The sequence below is a fragment of the Microcaecilia unicolor genome, chromosome 6 (assembly GCF_901765095.1).
Source record: "Microcaecilia unicolor chromosome 6, aMicUni1.1, whole genome shotgun sequence".
Taxonomy (NCBI): Eukaryota; Metazoa; Chordata; class Amphibia; order Gymnophiona; family Siphonopidae; genus Microcaecilia; species Microcaecilia unicolor.
The window spans coordinates 41,887,394-41,913,946 of NC_044036.1; the positions used below are offsets into that span (position 1 = coordinate 41,887,394).

General features: G+C 43.1%; 1 protein-coding gene across 1 annotated transcript in view; it reads right to left on the reverse strand.

Moving 5' to 3' along the window:
- Positions 1 to 26,553, reverse strand: part of JAK1 (Janus kinase 1) — a 212,802-nt gene that overhangs the window by 78,067 nt on the left and 108,182 nt on the right. The window contains exons 4-5 of the mRNA XM_030207520.1: positions 4,044 to 4,197; positions 439 to 602 (exon numbers count right to left, since the gene is read on the reverse strand). Coding sequence (XP_030063380.1) covers positions 439 to 602; positions 4,044 to 4,197 — 318 coding nt within the window. The remainder of the gene's footprint in view (positions 1 to 438; positions 603 to 4,043; positions 4,198 to 26,553) is intronic.

Genomic DNA, 26,553 nt, shown 5'->3' on the forward strand with positions numbered 1-26,553 from the left:
TTTACATTTGTACCCCGCGCTTTCCCACTCATGGCAGGCTCAATGCAGCGGGCAATGGAGGGTTAAGTGACTTGCCCAGAGTCACAAGGAGCTGCCTCTGCCGGGAATCGAACTCAGTTCCTCAGTTCCCCAGGACCAAAGTCCACCACCCTAACCACTAGGCCACTCCTCCTCTACACATGAAGTGCTGGTAAACACACAAGTATGTTGCAAGATAACACATGTAAAACCATTTCCTCTTCCAACATGTATTTTTCTAAAATAACTGTTGGTACTGGATGTACTGGCAAACATACTTGTGTTTTCCGGTGTCCTTATAAATATTTGGGGAATTGCGAATGTCTCAACCTGGCTATCTCAATTCCAGCCTAGACAACCTACCCAAACTAGGCTTCATGTGTTGCAAAATTCTGAATTCAAGAAGATAATCATTCTAACCTAATATCCTTGAGAAGTTCTGGAAGTTGTATATTCTTTTGGATCGCATGATGAGATATGGCAAGTACTGCCATACCGAGGCATTCATTCTCAATTTCATGAGCCTCCTGATCACTTTTAGGGTCCCGAACAGGTGTCAGACATTTCACCAAGTCATACTGGCCCTGAAAAAGAAAGAAATGGGAAATCAGTTTACTAATAGGAAACTTATCCATTTCACTAATTTGCTAAAAACGGGGGGAAAAACAACACATTGTAATTTTTCTAGAGTAGATATCAGCCCACTGACTTGATAGTAACAGAAAATAGATACTCCTTATTAACAGTGCATTCTTCCAAATCACTTACAGAAAGGGAATGCCATTAAAAATATTTAAACTAGAGTAAACATATTTTTGCTACCTGGTTTGAAAACAGCACCGCAAATATGACTACAACATACAGAAATAAATCAAGGAACAAGTTATTGTAGGGGGCATCAGGAGTTGAGACAATTGTACAAAACAGTAGTTAATGTACTTGGATAAGAGGGCAAGCTGTTCTAAGGAAATAAAATGTTTTCATTAGGAAAAGATCTTAAAATAATCTTAATCATTAAAAGAAACAAAGTCTTACTCTCAACTCTTTCTATGTTATTTTATTAGTGGTATGGAGAGGATGGCATACTTGTAGTCTTCTGTAAATATCTTTAGAAAAAAAAGGGGGAAGGGTCACAACACTGCTTAAAACTATTCAACAAAGAACAGTAGCAGAAAGACTACAGAACTTAGAACTTCTTGGAACCTCTCCCCTGTTAATTAGAGGTCTACTGTTGGCAGGAAATATTCAGAAACATTCAAATTGCATGGAAAGCGGATTTTTTTGTGGTTTTTTGTAATCTGAATTTTTAAACAATTTATTGGATTGGATTTATTGACTTGATATACCGCTCATTATATAAATTTTAAAGTGGTTTACAATATAAATGTAAATCCATTTATTTGAGTTATCTCCTCTCCTCACATTTAAATTCACCTTTCCCTTCCAGATCCAGTTCCCATTTCTCTTGACTCTTCATAAGCCATTTCACTGAAACTAAGCATATATAATAAAAGTCTTCATAACTTTGTATGATGTTCACAACCTGCTGTCTGAATAATACAATTCAATAAAGACAATAAAAGTAGGGGTTTGTTTCACTCATCTACATAACATACTCGCTACATTTTCAGTGTACATAAGAACATAAGTATTGCCATATTGGGACAGACCGAAGGTCCATCAAGACCAGCATCCTGTTTCCAACAGTGGTCAATCTAGGCTGCAAGTACCTGGAAAGATCCCAAAACAGTACAATGCATTTTATGCTGCTTATCCTAGAAATAAGCAGTGGATTTTCCCCAAGTCCATTGAGTGAAGAAATATTTTCTCCAATTTGTTTTAAGTTTACTACTTTATAGTTTCATTGTGTGCCCCCTAGTTCTAGTATTTTTTGAAAGAGTAAACAAGCGATTCTTGCCTACCCGTTCCACTTCACTCATTATTTTATAGACCTCTATCATATCTCTCTTCAGCTGTCTTTTCTCCAAGCTGAAGAGCCCTAGCTGCTTTAGCCTTTCCTCATAGGGAAGTCACCCCATCCTCTTTATTCATTTTCATTGCCCTTCTCTGTACCTTTTCTAATTCCACTATATCTTTTTTGAGACAAGGTGACCAGAATTGCTTTGGGTCCTAAGTTCAACCATCTCAGCTTATTCACAAGTCTTGTGTAAGGGACCATATCAAAGGCTTTGCTGAAATACAAGTAGATCACATTTATCACATGTCCTTCATCTAGTTCTTTGCTCACCCAGTTGAAGTCAGATTCATTTGGCAGGATTTTCCTTTGGTAAAGCCACGTTGCCTTGGATCCTGTAATCCATTGGTTTCTAGAAAGTCAATTTATCCTCCCTTTAGCAGCGATTCAATTATTTTTCCTACCACCGACGTGAGGCTTACCAGTCTGTAGTTTCCCACTTCTTCCCTTTCTCTGCTTTTGTGATGAGGGACATCAGCTCGTCTCTAATCCCGCAGAACATCTCCATCTCTAAAGATCTATTAAGTAAATTCCTTAAGAGGTCCCACCAGGACTTCTCTGAGCTCCCTCAGGATCCTAGGATGTATCCCCATCCAGACCCATAGCTTTATCCACTTTCAGATTTTCAAGCCGTTTATAAATGCTTTCTTCCATGAACAGCGCTATACCCACTCCATTCACAGATATATCCTCGGCAGCTGACCGGGGTCCTTCTCCAGGATTTTCTTCCATAAACATCGAAGTGAAGTATTTGTTTAGCACATTTACTTTATCTACAGTCTTGCAATTTCATTCCTATTTTTTCTCCTTTCCCCAAAATATCTAAAAAAGGGAAAATGGAAAGGGAAATGATATACCGCCTTTCTGAGGTTTTTGCAACTACCTTCAATGTGGTTTACATAGTATATACAGGTGCTTATTTGTACCTGGGACAATGGAGAGTTGAGTGGCATGCCCAGAGTCACAAGGAGCTGCAGTGGGAATCAAGCCCAGATCTCCAGGATCAAAGTCCACTGCACTAACCACTAGTCTACTCCTCCACCTCTTTACATATTTAGTAATTTTTTATCTTCCACCCGTGCATTCGCTAGCCATATTTCTCTTTTTGCTTCTTTGAGTTTTATCCAGTAATTTTTTCCATGATTCTCTCGTGTTCTTCTGTATTTCTTGAACAAAGCCTCTTTTCCCCTTATTTTTTTCAGCCACTTGTTTAGAGAACCATATAGGCTTCCTGTTTCTCTTGTTTTTGTTTACTCTCCTTGCATAAAGATCAGTTGCCATATTTATGGCAGTTTTCAGCTTGGACCACTGCGCTTCCATTTCTCCAATTCCTACCACAGCACTCAACTCCTTCTTCAAGTATTCCCCCATTTTACCAAAATAAGTACATTTGAAACCCAGTACTTTGAGTTTTGTGTGACTGCACTCCGCTTTTGCTCATAGATAAACCATATTGTGTGATGATCACTATCACCCAGGTGGGCACCCACATGGACATTGGAAACACATCCTCCATTTGTGAACACTAGATCCAACATCGACCCTTCCTTCGTGGGTTCCATCACCAGTTGTCTGAGCAAGGCACTTTTGATAGGCATCCACAATCTATTTCTTTCCAATTCTACCGACGGAACGTTCCAATCCACATCAGGCAAATTGAAATCTCTCTTTCATACCAAGCTTATGAATATCTTCTATCAGGTCACTGTCCAGCTTCTCCATTTGTGCTGGAGGCCTGTAGATAACACCCATGAGGATACAAGTTCCATCTTCTCTTTCCAGTGCTATATAAGTGACCAGTGAAAAATTACTAGTTTAATGCATTTTGAACTGAATTTTTTTTAGATGGTGGAATATAAAAAACATACATGGATATGGAAACTTTTGCAAGATATTCTATACAAATAGATTAAAAATAAATCACAATTTGAAATTAACTCCTCCTGAATCTTATGTGTCAAGAGTTTATAACAGCATTCATCCTTGAATTACTCTGTTACTTGTATCATGTATTATTATTAGAAAAGAAAAGCTGATTGCCTAGCCTTACCTGTGCAAACAAGTATTCCAGCGAATTACCATCTAAAAGTGGAGTCCCATCTTGTACTCGCTTTTTATCAAAATCATTTCTCTGTCTTTTAGCAGAATGCCTCCAAACAGATGGCTCATTTTCATTAGTGCCATGCCAGTTTGTAAAATAAAACCTAAAAAGTAAAAGATCAAAGAAAAAAAGAGCTTTAAGAAAAGTAAGCATAGCAACTGTGATCTTCTGTCAGTAGTTTACCTGGCTAGAATGAACTGATGCTTTGGCAAGTTAGATCAGTGGTTATGCCTTTAATATTTACCATTTAGTCTGATTTGGCTTACTGTATTGTATTATGTTTCATTGTACTTCACCTTGTGCTATTTGTCAAGACAGATAAGCAAATCTAAACAAGAAATAGTTTTAAGATGTCAACATATTTTAGAGTACTAGAAAGTAGGGATATGCATGCATTTGGTTCACTTAGCAACCTTAAAAGACATATGCAAAATTGACTTAAAACATGTAACCCTATCAATTAATGCATGTAAAGCCAATTTTGTACATTAAGTTCCACCATGTGTTAATAAAATATTTGAAACAAAAAAGTCTCAAAAGGAAACTGCAGTGAACCAAAAATTGTTTGCATTAACCTATCTACTAAAATGTAACTGGGATTAACCCTTCCACATGTCACAGTTCCTAAGAGGTCTGGTTGCTCTCATTACTTATTCATATACTTCATACTGTCAAATTTGTTACATTTTGTTTTGTGTGTTATGACTGTATACTGCATTCATGTGATTTGTAAATCAGAAAAAAAAGCAGTCTATAAATTTTAAAATGCAATTAAATTTACCTCGATTTGCTTTCTACCTAGTTTTTCTTTTTTTTTTTTTTTTTAGATCTCTTTGAATGTCATGCTTGGTTTTAATGCATTTACTTACATTTTTTAATTCATTCAATTCAAATATTTTGTGTCAACACCAAAAAAGGCACACTATAAAAGTTCAGCATCTATCAGAACATGCCATTGGACCCAGTAGGAAACAAGCTGCTTTATCTAAATGTTTCTGCAAACAGCCATGATTATTATTATTCTTATTATTAACATTTGTATAGCGCTACCAGACGCACACAGTGCTGAACACCTGATATAGAGAGACAGTCCCTGCTCAATAGAGCTTACAATCTAAAAGTAATATAGACAGACAATTAAGGGCAATGTCAATTAAGATAATTAAGACAAGTCAAGAGAATTAAGTCAATTAAGACAAGACAATTAAGGGCGAGGGAAGTACTGGGTGAGAAGGAACAAGGGGAGGCAAATGAGTAGTAGCTAGGAGCCAAAAGCAGTGGTGAAAAGGTGGGTTTTCAGCATAGATTTGAAAACAGGTAGAAATGGAGCTAGACGTACAAGCTCAGGAAGTCTATTCCAGACATAAGGTGCCACAAGGGAAAAGGAACGAAGTCTGGAGTTAGCAGTGGAGGAGAAGGGGGACGACAAGAGAGATTTTGTCCAGTAAGCGGAGTTCACAGGGAGAGATGAGAGTGAAGAGGTAATAAGGAGCTGCAGAATGGATGCATTTAAAGGTCAGTAAGAGAAGTTTGAATTGTATGCAGAAGAGGACAGGGTGCCAGTGAAGTGACATGAGGAGTGGGCTAGTGTGGGTATAACGATTTTGGCGGAAAATAAGTCGTGCCGCAGAATTTTGGACAGACTGGAGAGGAGAGAGATGGCTGAGAGGAAGACCAGTGAGAAGTAAATTGCAATAATCCAAACAAGAGGTGACCAGGGTTTGGACAAGGGTTCTGGTAACGTATTCAGAAAGGAAGGGGCGGATTTTGCTAATGTTGTAGATAAAGAAACGACAGGTTTTGGCGATCTGTTAAATATGTGCAGAGAAGAAGAGAAAGGAATCAAAATGACTCCAAGGTTACGAGCCATTAACAGAGATAGAGAATGGGGGAAGAGGGGAGGTGGATTTAAGGGGAAAAATGAGAAGTTCAGTTTTAGTCATGTTTAGCTTCAGATGGCGTTGAGACATCCAAGCAGCAATGTCAGACAAGCAGGATGAAATTTTGTCCTGGATTACGGTTGAGATTTCAGGGGTGGAGATGTAGATCTGAGAGTCATCTGCATAAAGATGGTATTGAAAGCCATGAGATGAAATCAGGGTACCAAGGGAAGAGGTATAGATGGAGAAAAGGAGGGGTCCAAGGACAGAACCTTGGGGGACACCAACTGAAAGCGGGATGGAAGTTAAAGAGGAACCGCCAGAGTGAACACAAAGTGCGAAGTGAGAGGTAAGAGGAGAACCACGAAAGAACAGGGCCCTGGATTCCAATCGAGGATAGCGTATCAAGGAGTATGGTGTGGTCAACAGTGTCGAAAGCAGCAGATAGGTCAAGAAGGATAAGGATAGAATATAGACCTCTGGATTTAACCAATAGCAGGTCATTAGAGACTTTGGTAAATGCGGTTTCAGTAGAGTGAAGAGGGCGGAAACCAGATTGGAGTGGGTCAAGAATAGGTTGAGAAGAAAGGCAGTCAAGACAGCAGCAGTGAACAGCGCGTTCAAGTAATTTGGAGAGGAAAGGAAGAAGGGAGATGGGGCAATAGGTGGAGGGACAGGTAGGGTCAAGTGAGGGTTTTTTAAGGAGTGGAGTGACAACAGCATGTTTGAAGGCCATAGGAACAGTTGCAGTGGAAAGTGAGAGATTAAGGATGTGACAGATGACAGGGATGATAGTAGGAGAGATAGTGCTAAGTAGATGAGTGGGGATGGGATCAGATGAACAGGTAGTACATTTAGAGGAGGAAAGAAGAAGGGCAGTTTCCTCCGTAGAAACTTCAGAGAAGGAGGAAAAAGAAGGAGAGGAAGGAGAGTAGGGGGTGCGGATTAAGGGAGAGAGAGGTGGGGAGGGTTTGGATGAAAATTCAAGGTTAATCTTACGGATTTTATCGTGGAAGTGTTCAGCTAGGGTCTGAGGAGAAAGAGAAGGGGGAATTGGGGATGGAGGCACTTTGAGAAGAGAGTTCAGTGTGGTGAAGAGAAGTCGAGGGTTAGAGCCAAGGAAATTTGTCAATTGGGTGAAGTAATCTTGTTTGGCCTGGGAAAGGGCAGACTAGAAGGAGTTAAGCATGAATTTGAAATGAATAAAGTCGGCAAGGGTGCGGGATTTAAGCCAACAACATTCAGCAGAGCGGGCACAGGAACAAAAGTAGCGGATTTTAGGGGTTAGCCATGGCTGGGGTTTGGTACACCTAGTAGGACGGGGCATGGGAGGGGCAAGAGTGTCCAGAGCAGAGGAGAGAATAGTATCATAGGAAGAAATGGCTTCATTGACAGATTTAGATGGAGTGGTGGTGGAAGAGAAAAGGTTAGAGACACAAGAGGACAGAGTAAGGGGGTCAATAGCTTGAAGATTCCTAGATGTGGGGGTTGAGATTGGGTGGGACTGGGGAGGAGGGTGCTTAAGTGTGAAGGTTAATAGGTGATGGTCAGAAAGGGGGAGAGCTGAGGAAGAGAAACTGGAGGGGAAGCAGTTGGAGGAGAGGATAAGTGACCATTTTTGTGGGTAGGTGCAGAGGAACATAGCTGAAGATTGAATGAGGACGTTAAGGCAAGGAATTGGAAAGCATAAGAGTTAGAGGAATCATCAACGTGGATGTTAAAATCACCAAGGATAATGGAGGGGAATGTAGGTTCAAGAAAGAAGGAAAGCCAGGCGTCAAAGTCAGTGAGAAAGGATGAAAGAGCTTTATCAGGGGGTCGATAAATGACTGCCAATCGGAGAGGTAGAGGAGTGAAAAAGCGGATGGAGTGGACTTCAAAGGACAAAAAGCAGCGAGACTGGAGTGGAAGAAGAGGTTGGAATTTGCAGGAGGGAGAGAGTAGTAATCCAACGCCACCACCGCGGCCAGCAGGGCGAGAGGTATGAGAAAAAAGATAACCACCATGGCAAAGGGCTGCAACAGAAGTAGAGTCATCAGGGGAGAGCCAAGTTTCGGTTAAGGCAAATAGATGGAGGGAACGAGAAATGAAGAGGTCGTGAATGTAGGGAAGTTTATTGCAGATGGAGCGGGCATTCCATAGGGCGCAAGAGAAGGGTAAGGAGTAAGGGGGAAGAAGAGGAATAGAGATGAGATTAGAGACGTTACGATGTGGCTTGCATAAGTAGGAAGAAGGCAGAAGAGGAGGACCAGGATTGGGATTGATGTCACCAGCTGAGAGTAAGAGAATGAGTAAAAGAGAACCAAGGAGAGTAGGAGAGGTGTGGTAACGAAGGCGTCGAAGGCGAGAGGTACTCAGGTAGAATGGGGACGGCACAATGGAGGGAAGTAAGAGATGAAGATTAAAAGCTGAGAAGGAGGAAGGGGGTAAAAGTGAAGATGAGGTGATGAAATCAATGGAGGGGCAGTGAGTTCCTGTAATGGACAGTGGTGGGGGTGAGGGAAAAGATTAGGAAGGGATAGGGCTAGGAAGAGAATGTGCATAGGGGCCATGAAAAAGTCTGATGAACAGACGATGTAGGCTGGATCAGAGGGCGCAGGCAGGATCAGATGTAGGCTGGATCAGAGGGCGCAGGCAGGAACAGAGGGCGCAGGCAGGAACAGAGGGCGCAGGCAGGAACAGACGGTGAAGGCTGGATCAGAGGGCGCAGGCAGGAACAGACGGTGAAGGCTGGATCAGAGGGCGCAGGCAGGAACACACGGTGCAGGCACTCCAGACTCTTTAAATACTCTGAGGGTCAATTTGATTACTAAATATTTGTGTTTGTTAAAAACCTGTGTGCGCTGCTATTCTTATTGGTGCAGCAGCAGTTAGAATATGCTACCTCCTGTTAGTGTACACCAAGATTTAGTCAACATGGATAAAACTCTCTAAACAAACATATTAAAGGATCTTTTTATTTGTAAAATGTATTGATCCCCGGATTCTATATATGGCGACTAAAGCTATATGTGCAATTTGGCAGCATAGCCAAATGCTGCCAAAAACTGCACGCGTAACTTAATTAACAAGCAATTATCGGCATTAATTACAACTTCATGCACAATTTACCAAGCGTACTCTATAAAGTTGTGCACGTAAATTCTACCGCATGGATCTCAAAAGAGGGTGTGGACATGGGAGGAGCATGGGCAGGTCGTGGACATTCCTAAAATTTACATGCACTGTTACAGAATATCTCTGATCCTAGCCTAAATTAGGCGTGGGCATTTATACCAGGTTTTAATTGGCATAAATGGCCACCACAACTAAATTTAGTCACAGGGACGGGCACAACGTGTATTCCATAAACCATGTGGGTTTTTTTGCGGCAATTTTTTTAGGCACTATTTATAGAATATGGCTCCAAATGTCTATTGGTCAGAAGGGGTGGTATATAACATTTTATGCAAATAGCAGTTGTGAAGTATTGGTCACAGCTGAAGAAAACTCTCTTGCTGTCACTGTTGTAGCTGGCATGGAGGAACTTACCCCTCCACACTATGAATAGACTTAACATGTGGTAAAGAACTTTGCTGCGCGGTAACAATATGGTAGGGTTGTCCAACCTTGGTCTTTGAGGGCCGTAATCCAGTCAGGTTTTCAGGATTTCCCTAATGAATATGCATGAGATCTATTTGCATGCACTGCCTCCATTGTATGCAAATAGATCTCATGAATATCCATAGGGGAAATCCTGAAAACCTGACCTGGTGAGGGCCAAGGTTGGACACTCCTGCTATATGGGAACATGCTAGAATACATTCAACACTTATTAAATATCAGCTGCTGCAGTAACAAAGTAGAGCATCAGATGAATGCAAATTTCAAGATTCAGGTTTCAAGTTTATTAAAAATTTGATGTACTGCTCATTAGGGACCTTTCTGAGCAGCGTTCAATTAGTATAAAGTTAATAATGTATAGAAGAAAGGAAGCTGGAAAATAATTAAAGTCATGAAAGAAAAGGGACAGGAAGATTAGTAGTAACAATTGTGTGAATTCAGTATCCCTGCAGTTACCACTGAAGCTTAACCTTTAAATATGAAGGGCCATTAAAAAGAAAGAAAGCTTTGAAAAAAATCAACATTCTAATCTTAAAATAAACTCTAAGGGGCCCTTAAGTTGGTTAAGCAATTATCAAGTAAATTAGCATGTGCTGATGACACCTCATGGGCCAATTCTCAAAACCAAGCACAGGCATTAGAGGCGATTAGCACCAGACTAGTTTCGGCGTTAGTGAGCGCAGAATGTTCAGAGGGTTCTAACGTGGGAGAAAACGTGCGCGCCAAAGATTAGTGTAAATAATATGCAAATGCAGTCAAACAGATGTTAATAAGGCCATTTCCTACTCCCTCCTAATGCTCAAAGAACAGCGCACAAAACAAAGCCGCCATCACTGGTGAAACAAATAATACTACCTCAGAGCAGGCATTATTAGGGTGTTTGAAGAGAGGATTTCTCATGATTCTCTTTAAAATATGCCAGTTTTTCTTTAATTTCAAAGCAGAAAGAAGCCCGGGCAAGCCCCTAAGCACCAGTAGTGAGAAACCAATGTGCGCAAGTCTGAGCAAACCCGAAAGTGAAACAATATATTTGCACCCATTTACAGCGTTTAAATATAAACCTTCCAAGTTAAAAACAAAATGCCAATGTGTGCTTCACATTTTGAGTTTGCCTGGCGCATATGGACAGTAGCTGGGCTTACCGAGAAACTCTTCTGCGCATGTGTAAAGCACGTCCCCTTTCCTTGCTCTCGCTTTAACAGCTCGCATATGATTTGTATACCATTTCCTTTGAGCACTGGCGAGCTCATTTTCTGCGTTGTTCCGGTGGTATTGTTTCTACACTGTTGGCTTATCGCAACAGTTCTGAGCATTGGTCCATGAGTGCAATAACAGCTACCAGGTTAGCATGGCTGCACTAACTCACACTAAGGGGTGATTTATGGGAGAGGAATGGGTGTGGACTGTGCACTGCAGCTAGTGCATGGTACTTTACTCCACTTTAACCATCACTGTGGCAGCTAGCATTGAGGCACTTACACCCTTCCATGCCGTCTGTGATTAAACATAATGCATGCTAAAAACTTTACTTTGCAGTAACTGTATGGGAACATACTGGAAACACCTTCAACGGTTAATGTATAGCCTTTGCGCTAACCATATATTAATTTCTGCATTTCGCACACAATAATTGCAAAACTTTGCTTAACTTTTTAGGGTCCCTAAAAGAGAGAGAGGGGCAGCCAAAGTAAGATTTTAAGCACAGATGTAATATGATCACAGAGTTTTTAGTTTTAACAAAATACAGGCAGCTGTTGCAGTTCAACTGGTTTTATGCAAGTTCAAATATAGGGAACTGCAATAATCAAATTGTTTCATAACTAGGGGCTGAAGAACTGAGATCAGCTAATTTCTAAAACCAGTATTTAACAAGCCTGGCAGATTTTCATCAAGGAAGGCCAGTGACCAGTTAGATCAAAAGAAAGCCAATGTAAGCATTGCTGTTCTGCTGACTGCTGGACTCTAGTCTGGCAAACTATCCCCATCCCCTACCCTAAGGACCTATTGTTGGGCAGACTAGATGGACCATGCAGGTCTTTTTCTGCCGTCATCTACTATGTTACTAAGTTACTATGCATAGCCTTTGAAAGGAGCACATGCTGATAGCTTTGTAAGCCTTTACAATACAATGAACATGTCTTACAGCGCATGAAAGATTGCAAGGAGCTTGCTTATGGGAGTAGTGTAGGTGGTTGATTGGCATCACTCCGCACTTTGCATTACAATGTAACTGCCAAACAGACCATTCCAATTTTTACACATCACTTCTCCTATTATCCACTTTCTTTGGGGAGTCTACTCTGTTAAAAATCTTCAAGTCATCTGCAAATAGGCAAACTTCCTTATTACCCTTTGGCAATGTTGCTGTACCTCAGGACTGATCCCTTGAGGCACTCCACTACTCACCTGAGTGAATTCCACCATGGTTTGTAATTTGTCAGTTTCTAGTCTAGTTCAAAACCTTGGGTCCTAACTTCAGGCTGCTCAGTTTTTTCCATGAGCCTCCTATGAGGAACTGTATCAAAACCTTTGAAGAAATCCAAGTACACAACATCCAGCACATGTTTTTGATCTAGTTCTGGTCACCCAATCAAAGAAAAAAAATATCAGATTTGTTTGGAATGGAAAAGCCATGCTGCTTTAGATCTTGTAACCCAGTGAATTCTACAAAGCTCATTATCCTTAGCTTCAGTGGTGTCTTTATTACTTTTCCAAAACCCTCACCTACACCCTTGTCACCTCTCATTTAGACTACTGCAATCTGCTTCTTGCTGGCCTCCCACTTAGTCACCTCTCCCCTCTCCAATCGGTTCAAAACTCTGCTGCCCGTCTCGTCTTCCGCCAGGGTCGCTTTACTCATACTACCCCTCTCCTCAAGTCGCTTCACTGGCTCCCTATCCGTTTTCGCATCCTGTTCAAACTTCTACTAACCTATAAATGTACTCACTCTGCTGCTCCCCAGTATCTCTCCACACTCGTCCTTCCCTACATCCCTTCCCGTGCACTCCGCTCCATGGATAAATCCTTCTTATCTGTTCCCTTCTCCACTACTGCCAACTCCAGACTTCGCGCCTTCTGTCTCACTGCACCCTAAGCTTGGAATAAACTTCTTGAGCCCCTACGTCTTGCCCCATCCTTGGCCACCTTTAAATCTAGACTGAAAGCCCACCTCTAACATTGCTTTTGACTCGTAACCACTTGTAACCACTCACCTCCACCTACCCTCTTCTCCTCCTTCCTCTACACATTAATTGATTTGATTACTTTATTTGTCTATTAGATTGTAAGCTCTTTGAGCAGGGACTGACTTTCTTCTATGTTTGTGCAGCGCTGCGTACGCCTTGTAGCGCTATAGAAATGCTAAATAGTAGTAGTAGGTAAGGGTCACTTGTCCTATAGTTTCCCACCTTTTCTGTTACCACTTTTATGAACAAAGACCATATCTGGCCTTTTCTAGTCCTGTGGAACCTCTTCCATCTCCACGGATCTATTACTCCTGGTGGAATTTCATACATCAAAACACACTGTGTGATAATCTCCACTGTCCAGGTGGGCACTACCCAGACATACTTTCTTCATTTGTGAGTGGAGAAGTAGCCTAATGGTTAGTGCAGCAGACTGAAATCTTAGGGAACTGGGCTAAATTCCCACTGCAGCTCCTTGTGACCCTGGGCAAGTCACTTAATCCTCCATTGCCCGAAGAATAAAAAACAAAAAGACTATGAGCCCACTAAGGACAGAGAAAGTATCAGCAAAGAATGTGTACAGACATGGCCATATGGTAAGATTATTCTTACTGCGTGGCCATGCAGGGGGGGGGGGGGGGGGGGGGGGGAAGCACTTACCGCCACCCACTGAGGTGGCGGTAAGGGCTTCTGTAGTAACCCCGTGGTAACTGGGCAGCGCCAATTACTACTGGGTTAGCGCTGTGCTAGAAATTACAGAATTATTTTCCAAAGTACCGGAATTAATATGCGCTCAATGCGAACAACTGGGGTGCCACATGGCAACCCTTTAGTAAAAGGGCCCCTATGTGATTAAGTGCAACTGCAACAATGACTCAACGCAATCCTGCGTTTTGGCGACACACCTGCTTCAGGAATCAATGTTATCTGTAAAGCATACACACAATATAGATATTCAAAATATGAAGTAAAAAAATAAAAACATAAAAATGAATAAAAAGCTGTTACAATCATATCAATAGGTAACTGAATTAAAACCAAACATAAAACCAAAGCTAATACAAAAAGCAAGCAACTAAAAGCTAATGAAAAAAACTAATAAAAAACTAAATAAAAGCTAATAAGTGATAAATATAGATCTCCAAAATAATTGTACAAAAGACTCATGTATGTAGACCATATTACCATTGCTCATTGCTTGTTATATGTTTTTACACTAGATTTATGTTAATGGATAGTTGTCTCTACCATTTTTCATCAATTCTATCTCATCAATTGTGTACTGGTTTATGCATTTTCACCATTTGATGAGATCAACACAATTCAAGGGAACACTTCCAAATGTTTTGTAGAAGGGAAAAAAAAAAACCTTGCCCTTGCACAAAAAAAACCCCCAAAACAATTATCGGAGGTAACCACAAAAACTGGCAGCTTAATAGACTGGTACATCTGGAAATGTGATTGGCTACAAAGATTATTGCTACGCAAACTGTTGCAGTAATACCACAGACATTGAGCACCCCGGGTATAAATGTTTTAAGCAGAGCAAAACACAGATCACAACCCTGACAGAATTGTAGAGGATGAAAAAGTTATGATCACCTGGAACATTCCCATTCTAGCTGATAAAAAAAAAATTGTGATGCAAAAAACAGGACCCTGTGGTAAGGAAGAAAACATAATTACTGCATTACAATAAATGTCTGTACAAGACACGGAAAAAAAGAGCATTAAGAACAAAAGACTAAATATGGGAGGAAAATACAAAAATAGTCCCAATTGTATTGGATATAGTCTGATCTATATAGAAAATAAAACAAAATCCACTTTCAAGTAGGAGCTTTTTTAGGCACAATGCAAGTATGATGAGTCTTAGCGGTAAATCTGAGACAGACTGCACTCAACATACTTTAGCTTATGAGAAAGCTTCATTACTGTGAAAGACTGCATGAAACCATCCAATTTGGAAGCATCAACCCATGGCTTGGCATGCTATTGGAATTAAGCCTGTGACAAAGGATTTATGTGACTACCAAGATAGATTAACAAGCTTCAAAGAAATCAATGTCACAGAAGACAACCATTTTAGCGTATGATTGTGGAGACACTATGGAAGATGCAAAAGCAGAATACAGAAAGCTCTTAGAAAAAGTTAAAGGAATGAATTTTAAACTCTATAAAATGAAGCTGAAATTACACCTCATGGATGTACAATGCATGATAGAACTGATCTCCTCCCAATGCCTATACCTCTACATGAAAAATCACTTCAAGGGCTGTTAGAATATATTCAAACCTAGCACTCTTTTTCCTTTCGGATCATGCATATGAACTTCTGAGACACTTGCTAGATGATGAATATGAACACAATTACCTCAACATGACACAGGTCTCATCAAATCATTAGTCACCAAGCACCCTGAATATGAACACAATTACCTCAACATGACACAGGTCTTATAACTCATCAAATCATTAGTCACCAAGCACCCTAAGATGACATACTATGATGTACTAAATAAGTCATCACATAGTGAAATGCCAATGACACCGACTTGTAACAGTTCAAAGTGCAATCACTAGCTTTCTATCCAAAGTTTTACCTCCTGCGCACACTGAAAAAGAATATCTAGTGATTGTGTTAGTCTGTACATTTTCTAAAAGGCAAAAATGCATAAACTGAACACAGCCTCAAAGTCATTGTAAGAAACCACTGCCGGAAGCTGAAAACGTCTGCAGCAGTGGAGCCAGAAATATATACTGCACATTTATCAAAAGCAATCCTGCTGCTATAATGGCATGAAGATGAACTAGAATATGAAGAACTAAATCTGCAAAAACAGAGAAAACCAAAAAGCATAGTGAAGTATCAAGCAAGCCAATGATATTCTCACCTTACAGCAAAGGCTACAGTCTCAAGAATACATGCTATTGAACGAAGAGCTACTGTGCTTGACAGCTTTTGTAAACCAGTATCAGATAAGGTCTAAGAAGTGATCTCAATTTACAAAGCACAAATACAATTTGACTACAGAGGAAATTTAGGGGGGGGGGGGGGGGGGCGGGAATTCATCAAGCACCGTTAGGGCCTTAAGTCATTATCTGGCCTTCAATGCGACTTTAATGGCCCTAACATCGCTTGACATAAAATATTGACAGCAATATTTAAGTTGAAATGGATTAGGAAAATACACCACAAGTTATGTTAAGGCCTAAAAATCATGAGATAACAGCCCTAGCAAGGTTATTTCACCGCGAAGCAGCATCAGGCCACAAATACGCGGCCCAATGCTTCTGGGCCTGCAGAGCACGGTTGCCTCCCTTCAGCATCAAGACCTCTATCCCCCCACCACCCATAAAGGCTACCTTTAAAATCAGTGGTGGTCTGGGGGGGAAGGGGGTCTTCAGGCACGAGCAAGGCCCACTCACCCCTGCCCATTCCAGTGCCTTTAGGAAAATGGGCACAACTACCTGGATTGGCCACTGTTGGAAACAGGATGCTGTGCTTGATGGACCTTTGCTCTTTCCCAGTATGGCAATACATATGTACCACTATTTTCTTATAACAAAACATGACCCTCTAACGACAGTCCTGTGAGGCTACAGCTAGGGGTGCCATTTTCTAAAGGCGCCAGACTGGGCAGGAGCGAGAGGATCTCGCTGTTGCCTGAAGACCCACCCCACCCCCACCCCCCGTAACACCACTGACTTTAAAGCTAGTCCCTAAGGTGGGTGGGGAAGGGGTCTGCAGAGGATTTTGAAGCTCAGGGGGTTTGCAGGACTTGAAGTTTGGGCCACAGCTTTGCATTCCAATGCGCCCGGGCCATGGTAATAACGCTGCTTGTGAGGTGGCTTGCAAGCAGTGTTTTTCTCTTGCCCCGTGATTTAGCAACCTGTGGTACCAGGATCCCGCAGGTTGCTAAATCCTGCGGGGAACCAAGGTGCAGTAAAAGGCAATATTTTTTTTTATCGCACCTTGATGAATTCCCTCTTTAATTCACCAGAGTTAACTCAGAGACCAGTATGACTCCAGAACAGGAAGACTATTTCTAAGGGAAAGTGAATTACTTGCTATTATGGGCACAAATTTGGGGGGGGGGGGGGGGGGGTATATGGTAAGTCCTTTAATCCACAGTTTTTAATTTAAGAGGTTTAAGCTTATTGTGTTCTACACACCAAGGCAACATCATCTAGACAATTATTCAGGAGGGTAATGTCAGGAGAGATCATGTTTGTGTGTAAACACTAACTAGGGGGGAGAGGGGTCTTTTACTAAGGCGCGCTGGCATTTTTAGTGCGCTTTAAAAATAGGCACATGCTAAACACTAGAGACGCTCATAGGAATACATTGCCAACTTTAGCGTTTAGCGGGTGCCTATTTTTAATGTGCACTAAAAACGCCAGTGTGCCTTAGTAAAAGACCCCCTGGATGTCTTCACTGAATAAAAATGTACCCAGCTCCTCTCCTTAAAGGAGCAAAGCGGGTTAAGGAGGACATTTCTACTCCACTTAACCAAATAATAGCCCAAGGCAGATTACAAAAGATCAAATATCAAACATAAGAAGGTATTTCATAAACAACCTAGGATTCAATGCACAGTTGAAATATACATAGTCAGTCTGCTGATGCAAATCAAGTGGAACAGAATTCCAGGTCTCTGGACCAACACCTTTTATATATATATTTTTTTAATAACTTGTAATCTGAAATTGTGGACCACAGGAACAGTAACATCTAGCAGCTAAATGTAACTGCCAGGTTAGGACATATGTTACCTAGGTCTTCATACAATCAGACGCCACTCCCTGACCAATTTTAAACAAAAAAAAACAAAAGCTTAGATTGGACTCTGGCTTTAATAGGCAGCCATGGAAGGCAAACAAATAGGGAGAAGCTGTCTCCCATCTAGAACTGCCCCATAACAACTTTGCAGTGACATTTTATTTATTTAGATTTTGCTCACACTTTTTTCAGTAGTAGCTCAAGGTGAGTTACATTCTTTTGTAACACTTGTAGGTGTTGAAACTGATAATCCGGCAAACCCAACAAGACAATATTACTATAATCCAATGTAGACAGAACAACAGCCTGGACAACCAGTCTTACATGATGTTCTTCTAAGTAAGCCCTTATGTGCTTAAGTTGTCGTAATTGACCATAAACTTTCTTAATGAAGAAGTTCAGGTAAGGATCAATTGTAACTCACAATAAGGGACATCTCAAAGGATTTAGAAGACAGGTACGGCTCAAACTATCCAAGAACCATGCTCTGGAGGCCAATCTCAGCTAACTGTGACCAGATCAAATGCAGCCAGTCATGAGGCCCAGCAAATCTGATACGGTCAAGGAATTAACTAAAAAAAAAATAAAACACACAATAGAACAGTCTTTTCCAAAACTCTGGAAACAAATGGGGCATGTCTGAGGCTGGATGGTAGTTCTCGGGTAGGGTTAGAAGCAGGTTTCTTTGAAGATAATCATTTTCTGCCCTCTTTCCAGTTAAGAGGGACATAGCCTGATTCTAGGCTGCTAAAGATGGTGCTGATGTAGCCCCCCACCCCTTTGTTACCATACTCCTCACACAGTACCTCTCTAGCCCCTGAGCAACTAGCTGGAGTTGATTTACTAGCAATCATGGCAGAGATCAAGTTAGGCAATGCTACACTGTTTAACTGATGCAAACAGATAACGAATTAGAGGCTGTTGGGCAAAAGTTAAAAGAAGTTGTAAAACAATGTTTTTCTTACATACTTTTGAACTATATAAATACGTTGTTTTTTTCTAATGTAATGCTCTTGGAGGTCACTTCCCAGTATCAAAAGCCTTTGCCTGGACTCATTAATGGCAGCATCAATAAGGCACACCCTGGACATAATGATCATTGCAGGTAATATATATTCCTAGTGAAAAGATTCTCACCCAGCACAGTGAATACCAGCACATGTAAGAACCTCAGTATTGTGGGTATGCCAGAAGGTTCAGAAACTGGCAGTATGGATGCCTTACAGAAAATAATGTCAAAGAACATTTTGTAACTGAAGGGTTACCTAAAAATATGTCAGTTGAAAAGATGTATTGTACCCCTGAAATTCCTGGAAACCTGATCAGGTGCCACACCACCATGGTGAAGATTCTAAATTATAGGTACAACGTACTGCTTCTACAGTTTGTTAGGAAGTATAAAAACCTCAAATAACCCTCCCTTCACAGAAGGCCAACATTGGAAAGGTCGGAACGCTAACAACTGAGTTAAGCAGAAAGCACAGTAGGAATATATGGCGAAAGCTATTATTTCTCCTTTCTTGAAGGCAATCAACCAGAGGTTGGCACAGCGTTATTCTTTTTTTTCTTTTTTTTTTTTTTTACTTCTTTGCTGCAATATTTCTGAACAAAAGATACTAACAGTTGCAGGGCAGAAAGCCTATTTGGTATGCATTGTGCCCCCCTCTCCCTTGAACAAATCTGTACTAGTAGCTGTGGTGACTTCCACTACTCACTTAGTTAAGCCCGACTTGTCTGTATCACTGAGCACATTGGTAAAATCTTCACCCAGACAAAAACAGCAAAATCTGGGAAGGAAAATGTTCCTAGCCTTAACCTTTATCAGGACATCCAATCTCTATTTTTTCTCCTACCTTGAATATATTAGGAGATCAATTCTCATTTAATCTTTGATTCCCAAATCTCAGCTGTTTTTGCATTGTCGTCTGTGAGCCATTAGATGTTTTCTTGAGCCACATGATTTTGTAGGCCCAACTAAATGAGAATGTAAGACAGCATAACTCTAACTCGTGAATTGACCTCTCTTTAATCAGTTCTAACATCCATAGCTATGTCCTTTCTTGTGAAATAGGTCAAACAATATATAGTCTAATCATGGCCCTCAACATTTGATGTCAACAGAACTTGGCCAAAAAAAAGGGGATTGACGTTGAGATCCCATGACACTGGTGGAGCTTTGACAGGGGGCTTCGACAAAAGCAAACCTCTCATGAAGCGAACAACTAAAGGCTGTCCAGAGATAGGCACCCTCTACACGGCGATGATAAGCACTAATTGCACTAAGGTGAACTCTTACAGAGTTGGTGTTAAGACCAGACTCTGATAAGTGTAGAAGGTATTCAAGCAGGGTCTGTGTAGGACAAGAAAAAGGATCTAGGGCCTTGCTGTCACACCAGACGGCAACCCTCCTCCATTTGAAAGAACAACAGCTTTCCGTGGAATCTTTTCTGGAAGCAAGCAAGACTCAGGAGACACCCTCTGAAAGACCTAAAGAGGCCACTCCTAAGCTCTCAACATCCAGGCCGTGAGAGCCAGAGACTGGAGGTTAGGATGTAGAAGCGACCCCTATTTCTGGGTGATGCGGGTTGGAAAACACTCCAATCTCCACGGTTCTTCGGAGGACAACTCCAGAAGAAGAGGTAACCAGATCTGACGAGGCCAAAAGGGAGCAACTAGTATCATTGTTCCGCAGTCTTGCTTGAGTTTCAGCAAAGTCTTACCTACTAGAGGTATGGGAGGATATGCATACAGAAGGCCTGTCCCCCAATGCAGGAGAAAGGCATCTGACGCTAGTCTGTCGTGGGCCTGAAGTCTGGAACAGAATTGAGGGACTCTGATTGATCTGAGTGGCAAAAATATCCACCGAGGGGGTGCCCCATGCTTGGAAGATCTTGTGGACAACGCCCACGTTTAGTGACCACTCGTGAGGTTGCATGATCCTGCTCAACCTGTCGGCCAGACTGTTGTTTACGCCTGCCAGATACGTGGCTTGGAGAAGCATGCCATGATGGCGCGCACAAAGCCACATCCGGACGGCTTCCTGACACAGAGGGCGAGATCCAGTGCCCCCCTGCTTGTTGGTGTAATACATACCAACCTGATTGTCTGTCTGAATTAGAATGATTTGGTTGGACAGCCGATCTCTGAAAGCCTTGAGAGCATTCCAGATCGCTCGTAATTCCAGGAGGTTAATCTGAAGACCTTTTTCCGGAAGAGACCAAGCTCCCTGAGTGTGAAGCCCATCTACATGAGCTCCCAACCCTTGGAGGGATGCATCCGTCGTCAACACTTTTTGTGGTTGAGGAATTTGGAAGGGACGTCCGGAGGTCAAATTGGATCGAATGGTCCACCACTGAAGGGAACTACAAAAGTCGGTGGATAGATGGATGACATCCTCTAGATCCCCTGTGGCCTGACACCACTGAGAAGCTAGGGTCCATTGAGCTGATCTCATATGTAGACATGCCATGGGAGTTACATGAACTGTGGAGGCCAGGAGGCATATTTTCAAAGCACTTTGGGAGGCTAAGTTCCATAGGTTTCTATGGAACTTTGGGAGGCTAAGTGCTTTGAAAATGCGCCTCCATGTGTTCTAAGAGTCTCAACATCTGCCAAGCAGTGATCTGTTGAGACGCTCGAGCCATGGACACAAGGGCCAGGAGATTATCTGCCCTTGTCTGGGGAAGATAAGCTCGAGACATCTGGGTGTCCAACAGAGCTCCAATGAACTCCAATTTTTGAACCGGGACTAGATGGGACTTGAGATAATTGATCACGAACCCCAGTAGCTCTAGCACTCGAATAGTCATCCGCATGGACTGTAGAGCGCCTGCTTCCGAGGTGCTCTTCACCAGCCAATCATCGAGATAAGGGAACACATTAACTCCCAGTCTGCGAAGCGATGCTGCGACAACTGCCAGGCACTTTGTGAAAACCTTGGGTGCAGACGCGAGACCAAAAGGCAGTACACAGTACTGAAAGTGCTGTGTTCCTATCTGAAATCGAAGATACTTCCTGTGAGCTGGGAGTATCGAGATGTGGGTATAGGCATCCTTTAAGTCCAGAGAGCATAGTCAATCATTTTCCTGAATCATGGGAAGAAGGGTGTCGAGGGAAACCATCCTTAACTTTTCTCAGACTAGGAATTTGTTCAGGGCCCTTAGGTCTAGGATGGGACGCATCCACCCTGTTTTCTTTTGCGCAAGGAAGTACCTGGAATAGAATCCTAGCCCTTCTTCCCCTGGTGGAACGGGTTCAACCGCACAGGCCTTTAGAAGGGCGGAGAGTCCCTCTGCAAGTACCTGCTTGTGCTGGGGAGCTGTAGGACTGAGCTCCCGGTGGACAATTTGGAGGCGTGGATTCCAGATTGAGAGTGTATCCTAACAGGACAATTTGAAGAACCCACCGGTCGGAGGTTATGAGAGGCCACCTTTGGTAAAAAAAATAACCACCTCCCTCCAACAGGTAAGTCGTCCAGAAGAGACACTTGCACTGTGGCTATGCTGCCCTGGAACCAGTCAAAAGCCCGTCCCTTGCTTTTGCTGGGGAGCCGCAGTGGCCTTAGGTGCACGCTGTTGACGAGAATGAGCGCGCTGGGAATGAGCCTGGGTAGGCTGCCGAGAAGCAGGAGTGTACCTACACCTATTATAGGAATAGGAAACACCCCTCTTCCCTCCAAAAAAACCTCCTAGATGAGGAGGTGGTAGCAGAAGACACCCGGCGGGAGAGAGAATCCATAGCATCATTGTGGTTTTTGATCTGATCGTCCACATCCTCTACTTTTTCACCAAAAATTTATCCCCCCCGGCAAGGAACATCTGCCATCCACTGCTGGATCTTATGATCCAGGTCAGAGACATGCAGCCATGAGAGTCTGCGCATCACTATACCTTAAGCAGCTATTCTGGATGTCACATCAAAAGTGATATAAGTACCCCTGGCCAGGAATTTGATACGCATTCTGCTGCCTGACCACCTGGTGAAAAGGTTCGGCAAGCTCCAGAGGAAGCGCTTCAACCAAACTGGACAGTTACCTCACCGAGTTCTGCAAGTGGATGCTCGTATAGAGCTGATATGCCTGAATCTTGGCTGCGAGCATAGCAGCCTGATATGTCTTCTTCCCAAAAGAATCCAAGGTCCTAGACTCACTGCCCGGGGGCGCCGAGGCATAGTCCCTAGTACTCTTGGCTCTCTTGAGAGCAGAACCCACCACCATAGAATCATGAGGTAGCTGAGACTTTACCATCACCGGCTCTCCGTGGACTCTGTACTGAGACTCACTTTTTTTTGGGACCACTGGATTAGAGAGAGGGAACGACCAGTTTCGCATAAGAACTTCCGTGAGTGTGTTATGCAAGGGAGCCGTTGCAACCTCTGTAGGTGGAGAAGGATAATCCCTCGAGCATCTCGGCCCTGGGCTCATCCACAACCTCCGTAGGGAAGGGAATATCCTTAGACATTTCCCGAACAAAGGAGGAAAAAGAAAGACTCTCAGGCGGCTTCTCTCAATGGGTGAAGTAGGATCAGAGGGGACCCCATAGGACTCTTCCTCTTTCTCCCATGAACGCTCATCCTCTGTATCGGACAAAAGCTAAGAGCAGCCCGAACCCAAGCCTGCCTCAACGTCAAGGAACGACGACCTTGAGGGAGATGTCAAGAAGTCGACCCCTGCCTGGACTGCAGTGAAGCTTCCTCCGCCGACATCGAAGGGAAGTCGACCCGGGTGGCAGCCGACGCAGATGCCGCAAGCGACACCAAGGTCCGGGACCTCACCACAGGTGAAGGACCAGATGCCGCTTCAACAGATGGTGCAGAAGGCGCAAGCACCCCCGGCACCAAAGTAGACTGGCACTGCAATCCCTCCAGAAGCTCTGGAAGAAGGGCCCTGATGCGCTCGTTGAGAGCCTCCATCAGAAAAGGCTGAGGGCCGGTGCAGGAGCTGGTGGTAGAATCTGTGGGGGCTCGAGAGCCGGTACCAGGCTGCCAGAAGACTGACGCATTGGCACCTCCTGTATAGAGGGTGAGCGGTCTTCCAGGCGCTGACGCTTCTCGGGTGCCGAATCCCTTGGCTCCCCGGATCTCTCGGTACCGCGCATGCAAGGAGAATGATGAAGGTGCTTCTTAGCCTTCGCTCGATGCCAGTCATCGAGACTCCTCGGTACTGAAGAGGGGGACGTGGAATCTTCATGCCTCCTTGGGGCCAGGTCCGACGAAGGTTGGTCCCGGGGGGCCTCCATAGCAGTAGGCCTCGAGACAGGTGGAGACCCACTCGATGCCTCTCTGCTCCCAGTGCGATGTGGTTGTTCGGCAGCCATTACCTGCGCTCTCGAAGTCGATGCTTCCCTCGACGTCGCCAACCTCGGTACCAATGCAGACGTCGATGGACCGGACCGATCAGCAAAACGTTTTTCTCGTTGAGCCTTCCGGTACACTTGGGTCCATTTTTTCATTAAAGGACATAGCTTACAAGCAGCTGGTAGATAATCAGGCCCAAGGCACTGGAGACACCACGCGTGGGGGGTTGCACCGAGTACAACGTTTGAAGCTGCTGGGAGTCCTCGATGACGGACGGAAAAACAGTGTTTGCAAAATCAAAGGACGCGATTATGCCAATTAAAAAGGCACAAAAAGGGAAGAACAAAGACGGCCGTGGTGAAAAGAAACTTAAAACCAGTGACTAAAAATAAAAATAAAGGAACTACTCTACTTTTTTTTTTTTTTTTAATTTTGTACAAAGACATAATGAAAAGAAAAGGGAAGCAATCACGCACAGACTCTACCTGGGCCAAGAGGAACACAGCGAAAAACAAAACTGTGTCACCTCAGATGCAGAGAAAAAAATACTGAGGGACTTACGTGACGGGAAGGAAACTGGTCCGCGCATGTGCAGTGCGCACCGCTCACACGCTAGAAGACTCTGGAAGATTTTTTGAGATTTTGCTAGCAAAACTTCCGATCTTGAGCCAACGTGGACGTCGACCCAAATGTGAGATCAAGCAGCCTGCTTGTCCTCGAAGAAAGCTAATTTATTTTAGCATACCACCACTAACTTACAGAAGTAACATAACAAGGACTCTACCTAGGAATACTCAACATAGTAAATATTGCAGTGGAACCTAGATCATCAATATGCCTATTGGGGAACTGAACAAGCTGAAATATTATGGATGCTTAAATAGAAACTCCATGCAGTACCTGGTCTCGGTCACAAATACGCCCCTGGTAAGAAGGAAGTTAACTGCTCCCTCTTGGTCCCCGAGACCCTTTCAAAGTGCAGAATAAATTACCACAACTTTTAAATAAGGACATGCAGACAAAAATTAAATATAACCCCCAAGATGTCACACTCTGCACACAGTTCAACACTAGAGAAATACAAACAGCACCCAGTATTCTATAAAATATTAAGAAATCAATGTAAATTTCTTGCAAAGCTGACATTTTCCATTCATCGAATTAAAAATACAATTCTTTTCTACCTTTGCTGTCTGGTTGTTTTGTTTCTTTCTTGTCATGTTTGTCAAAAAATACAAGCAGTGGGAATCAAGTATCAAAAAAACCTCCCCAAAAGTCAAACAAGTACTAAAATACAATAAAGCAGTTTTAAACTTAAAATAAGTATAATGATGATAGATTCAAAAAAACTAAAACAAAAAAAAAAAAATCAAAATATCACATCATATGACAACATCAAAAAATGGTAAATGCCAGATTCAATCAGTACACCAAACCCTAGTGAAACAACAAATCCACTTAATAAAGTTGAAAAAAAATCCTAGAAAAGGACTTATCTGTATTCCAGGAATCGAGTGCTAAATCTTCAGTATGGAGGACAAGTTTCCAAAACAGTGTCTAGGGTTTGATGTAGTCAATTCACAGCTGGTTGGTCATGCATTAGAAGAGTGTCCGTAAATCCATGTTCATAAAACGCAGTCCACAAGAACTGGCAATCTGGCATCACATCTACGCCATGATCTAGCATTTTTTTCCCACCTCCACCTCTCTCTCCCTTCCCTTCTCCTCACAGTCTAGTGTCATTTTCCTTGCTTTTTCACTTCCCTCCCTGCCCCCTCCTTCTCCTGCAGTTCTCAGATCTTCCACCAGCATTAGTTCTCCTCTCAAGGCAGCCTCACTCCATGCTGGCCCCAAAAGCTCTCTCACTGTACAACTTCCTGTTCCCGCGTAGGTGGGATGCTGCAGAAAGCTTCCAGGGCCAGCAAGAGGCGAGGGTGAGGCTGCCAAAAGTTTGTAGGACTACAGCGGTGGCACAGCGTGAGGAGAGGGAAGTGAAATAGACGTCAAATCGTGGGGAGGAGAGAAGGGAGCATACAGGTTGTGAGGTGGGGGGGGGGGTGCCAAATAAGCATAGGCACGGACACTGCTGGGGGGCCTGGGCCCTGAGCCCCCCCTGTGGCTACACCCCTGGTAAGAAGGAACACACCACCCGAACTCTCGTCCACGCTCTCATTACCTCTCGCCTTGACTACTGTAACTTACTCCTCACCGGCCTCCTACTTAGCCACCTATCCCCTCTTCAATCTGTTCAGAACTCTGCTGCACGTCTTATATTCCGCCAGAACCGATATACTCATATCACCCCTCTCCTCAGGTCACTTCACTGGCTTCCAATCAGATACCGCATTCAGTTCAAGCTTCTTCTTACTTACAAATGCACTCACAGTCTGCTGCCCCTCACTACCCTCATCTCCCCTTACGTTCCAGCCCGAAACCTCCGTTCACAGGACAAATTCCTCCTCTCATTACCCTTCTCCACCACCGCCAACTCCAGGCTCCGCTCATTCTGCCTCGCCTCACCCTATTGCTTGGAACAACCTCCCCGAGTCCTTACGCCAAGCCCCCTCCTTGCCCATCTTCTTTGCTTAAAGCCCACCTCTTCAATGCTGCATTCGGCACCTAACTCTTACCTTTCAGGAATTCCAGACTGCCCAATTTGACTGCCCCTATCAGTCTGACTGCCCACGCGTCTTTTAGACTGTAAGCTCTTTGAG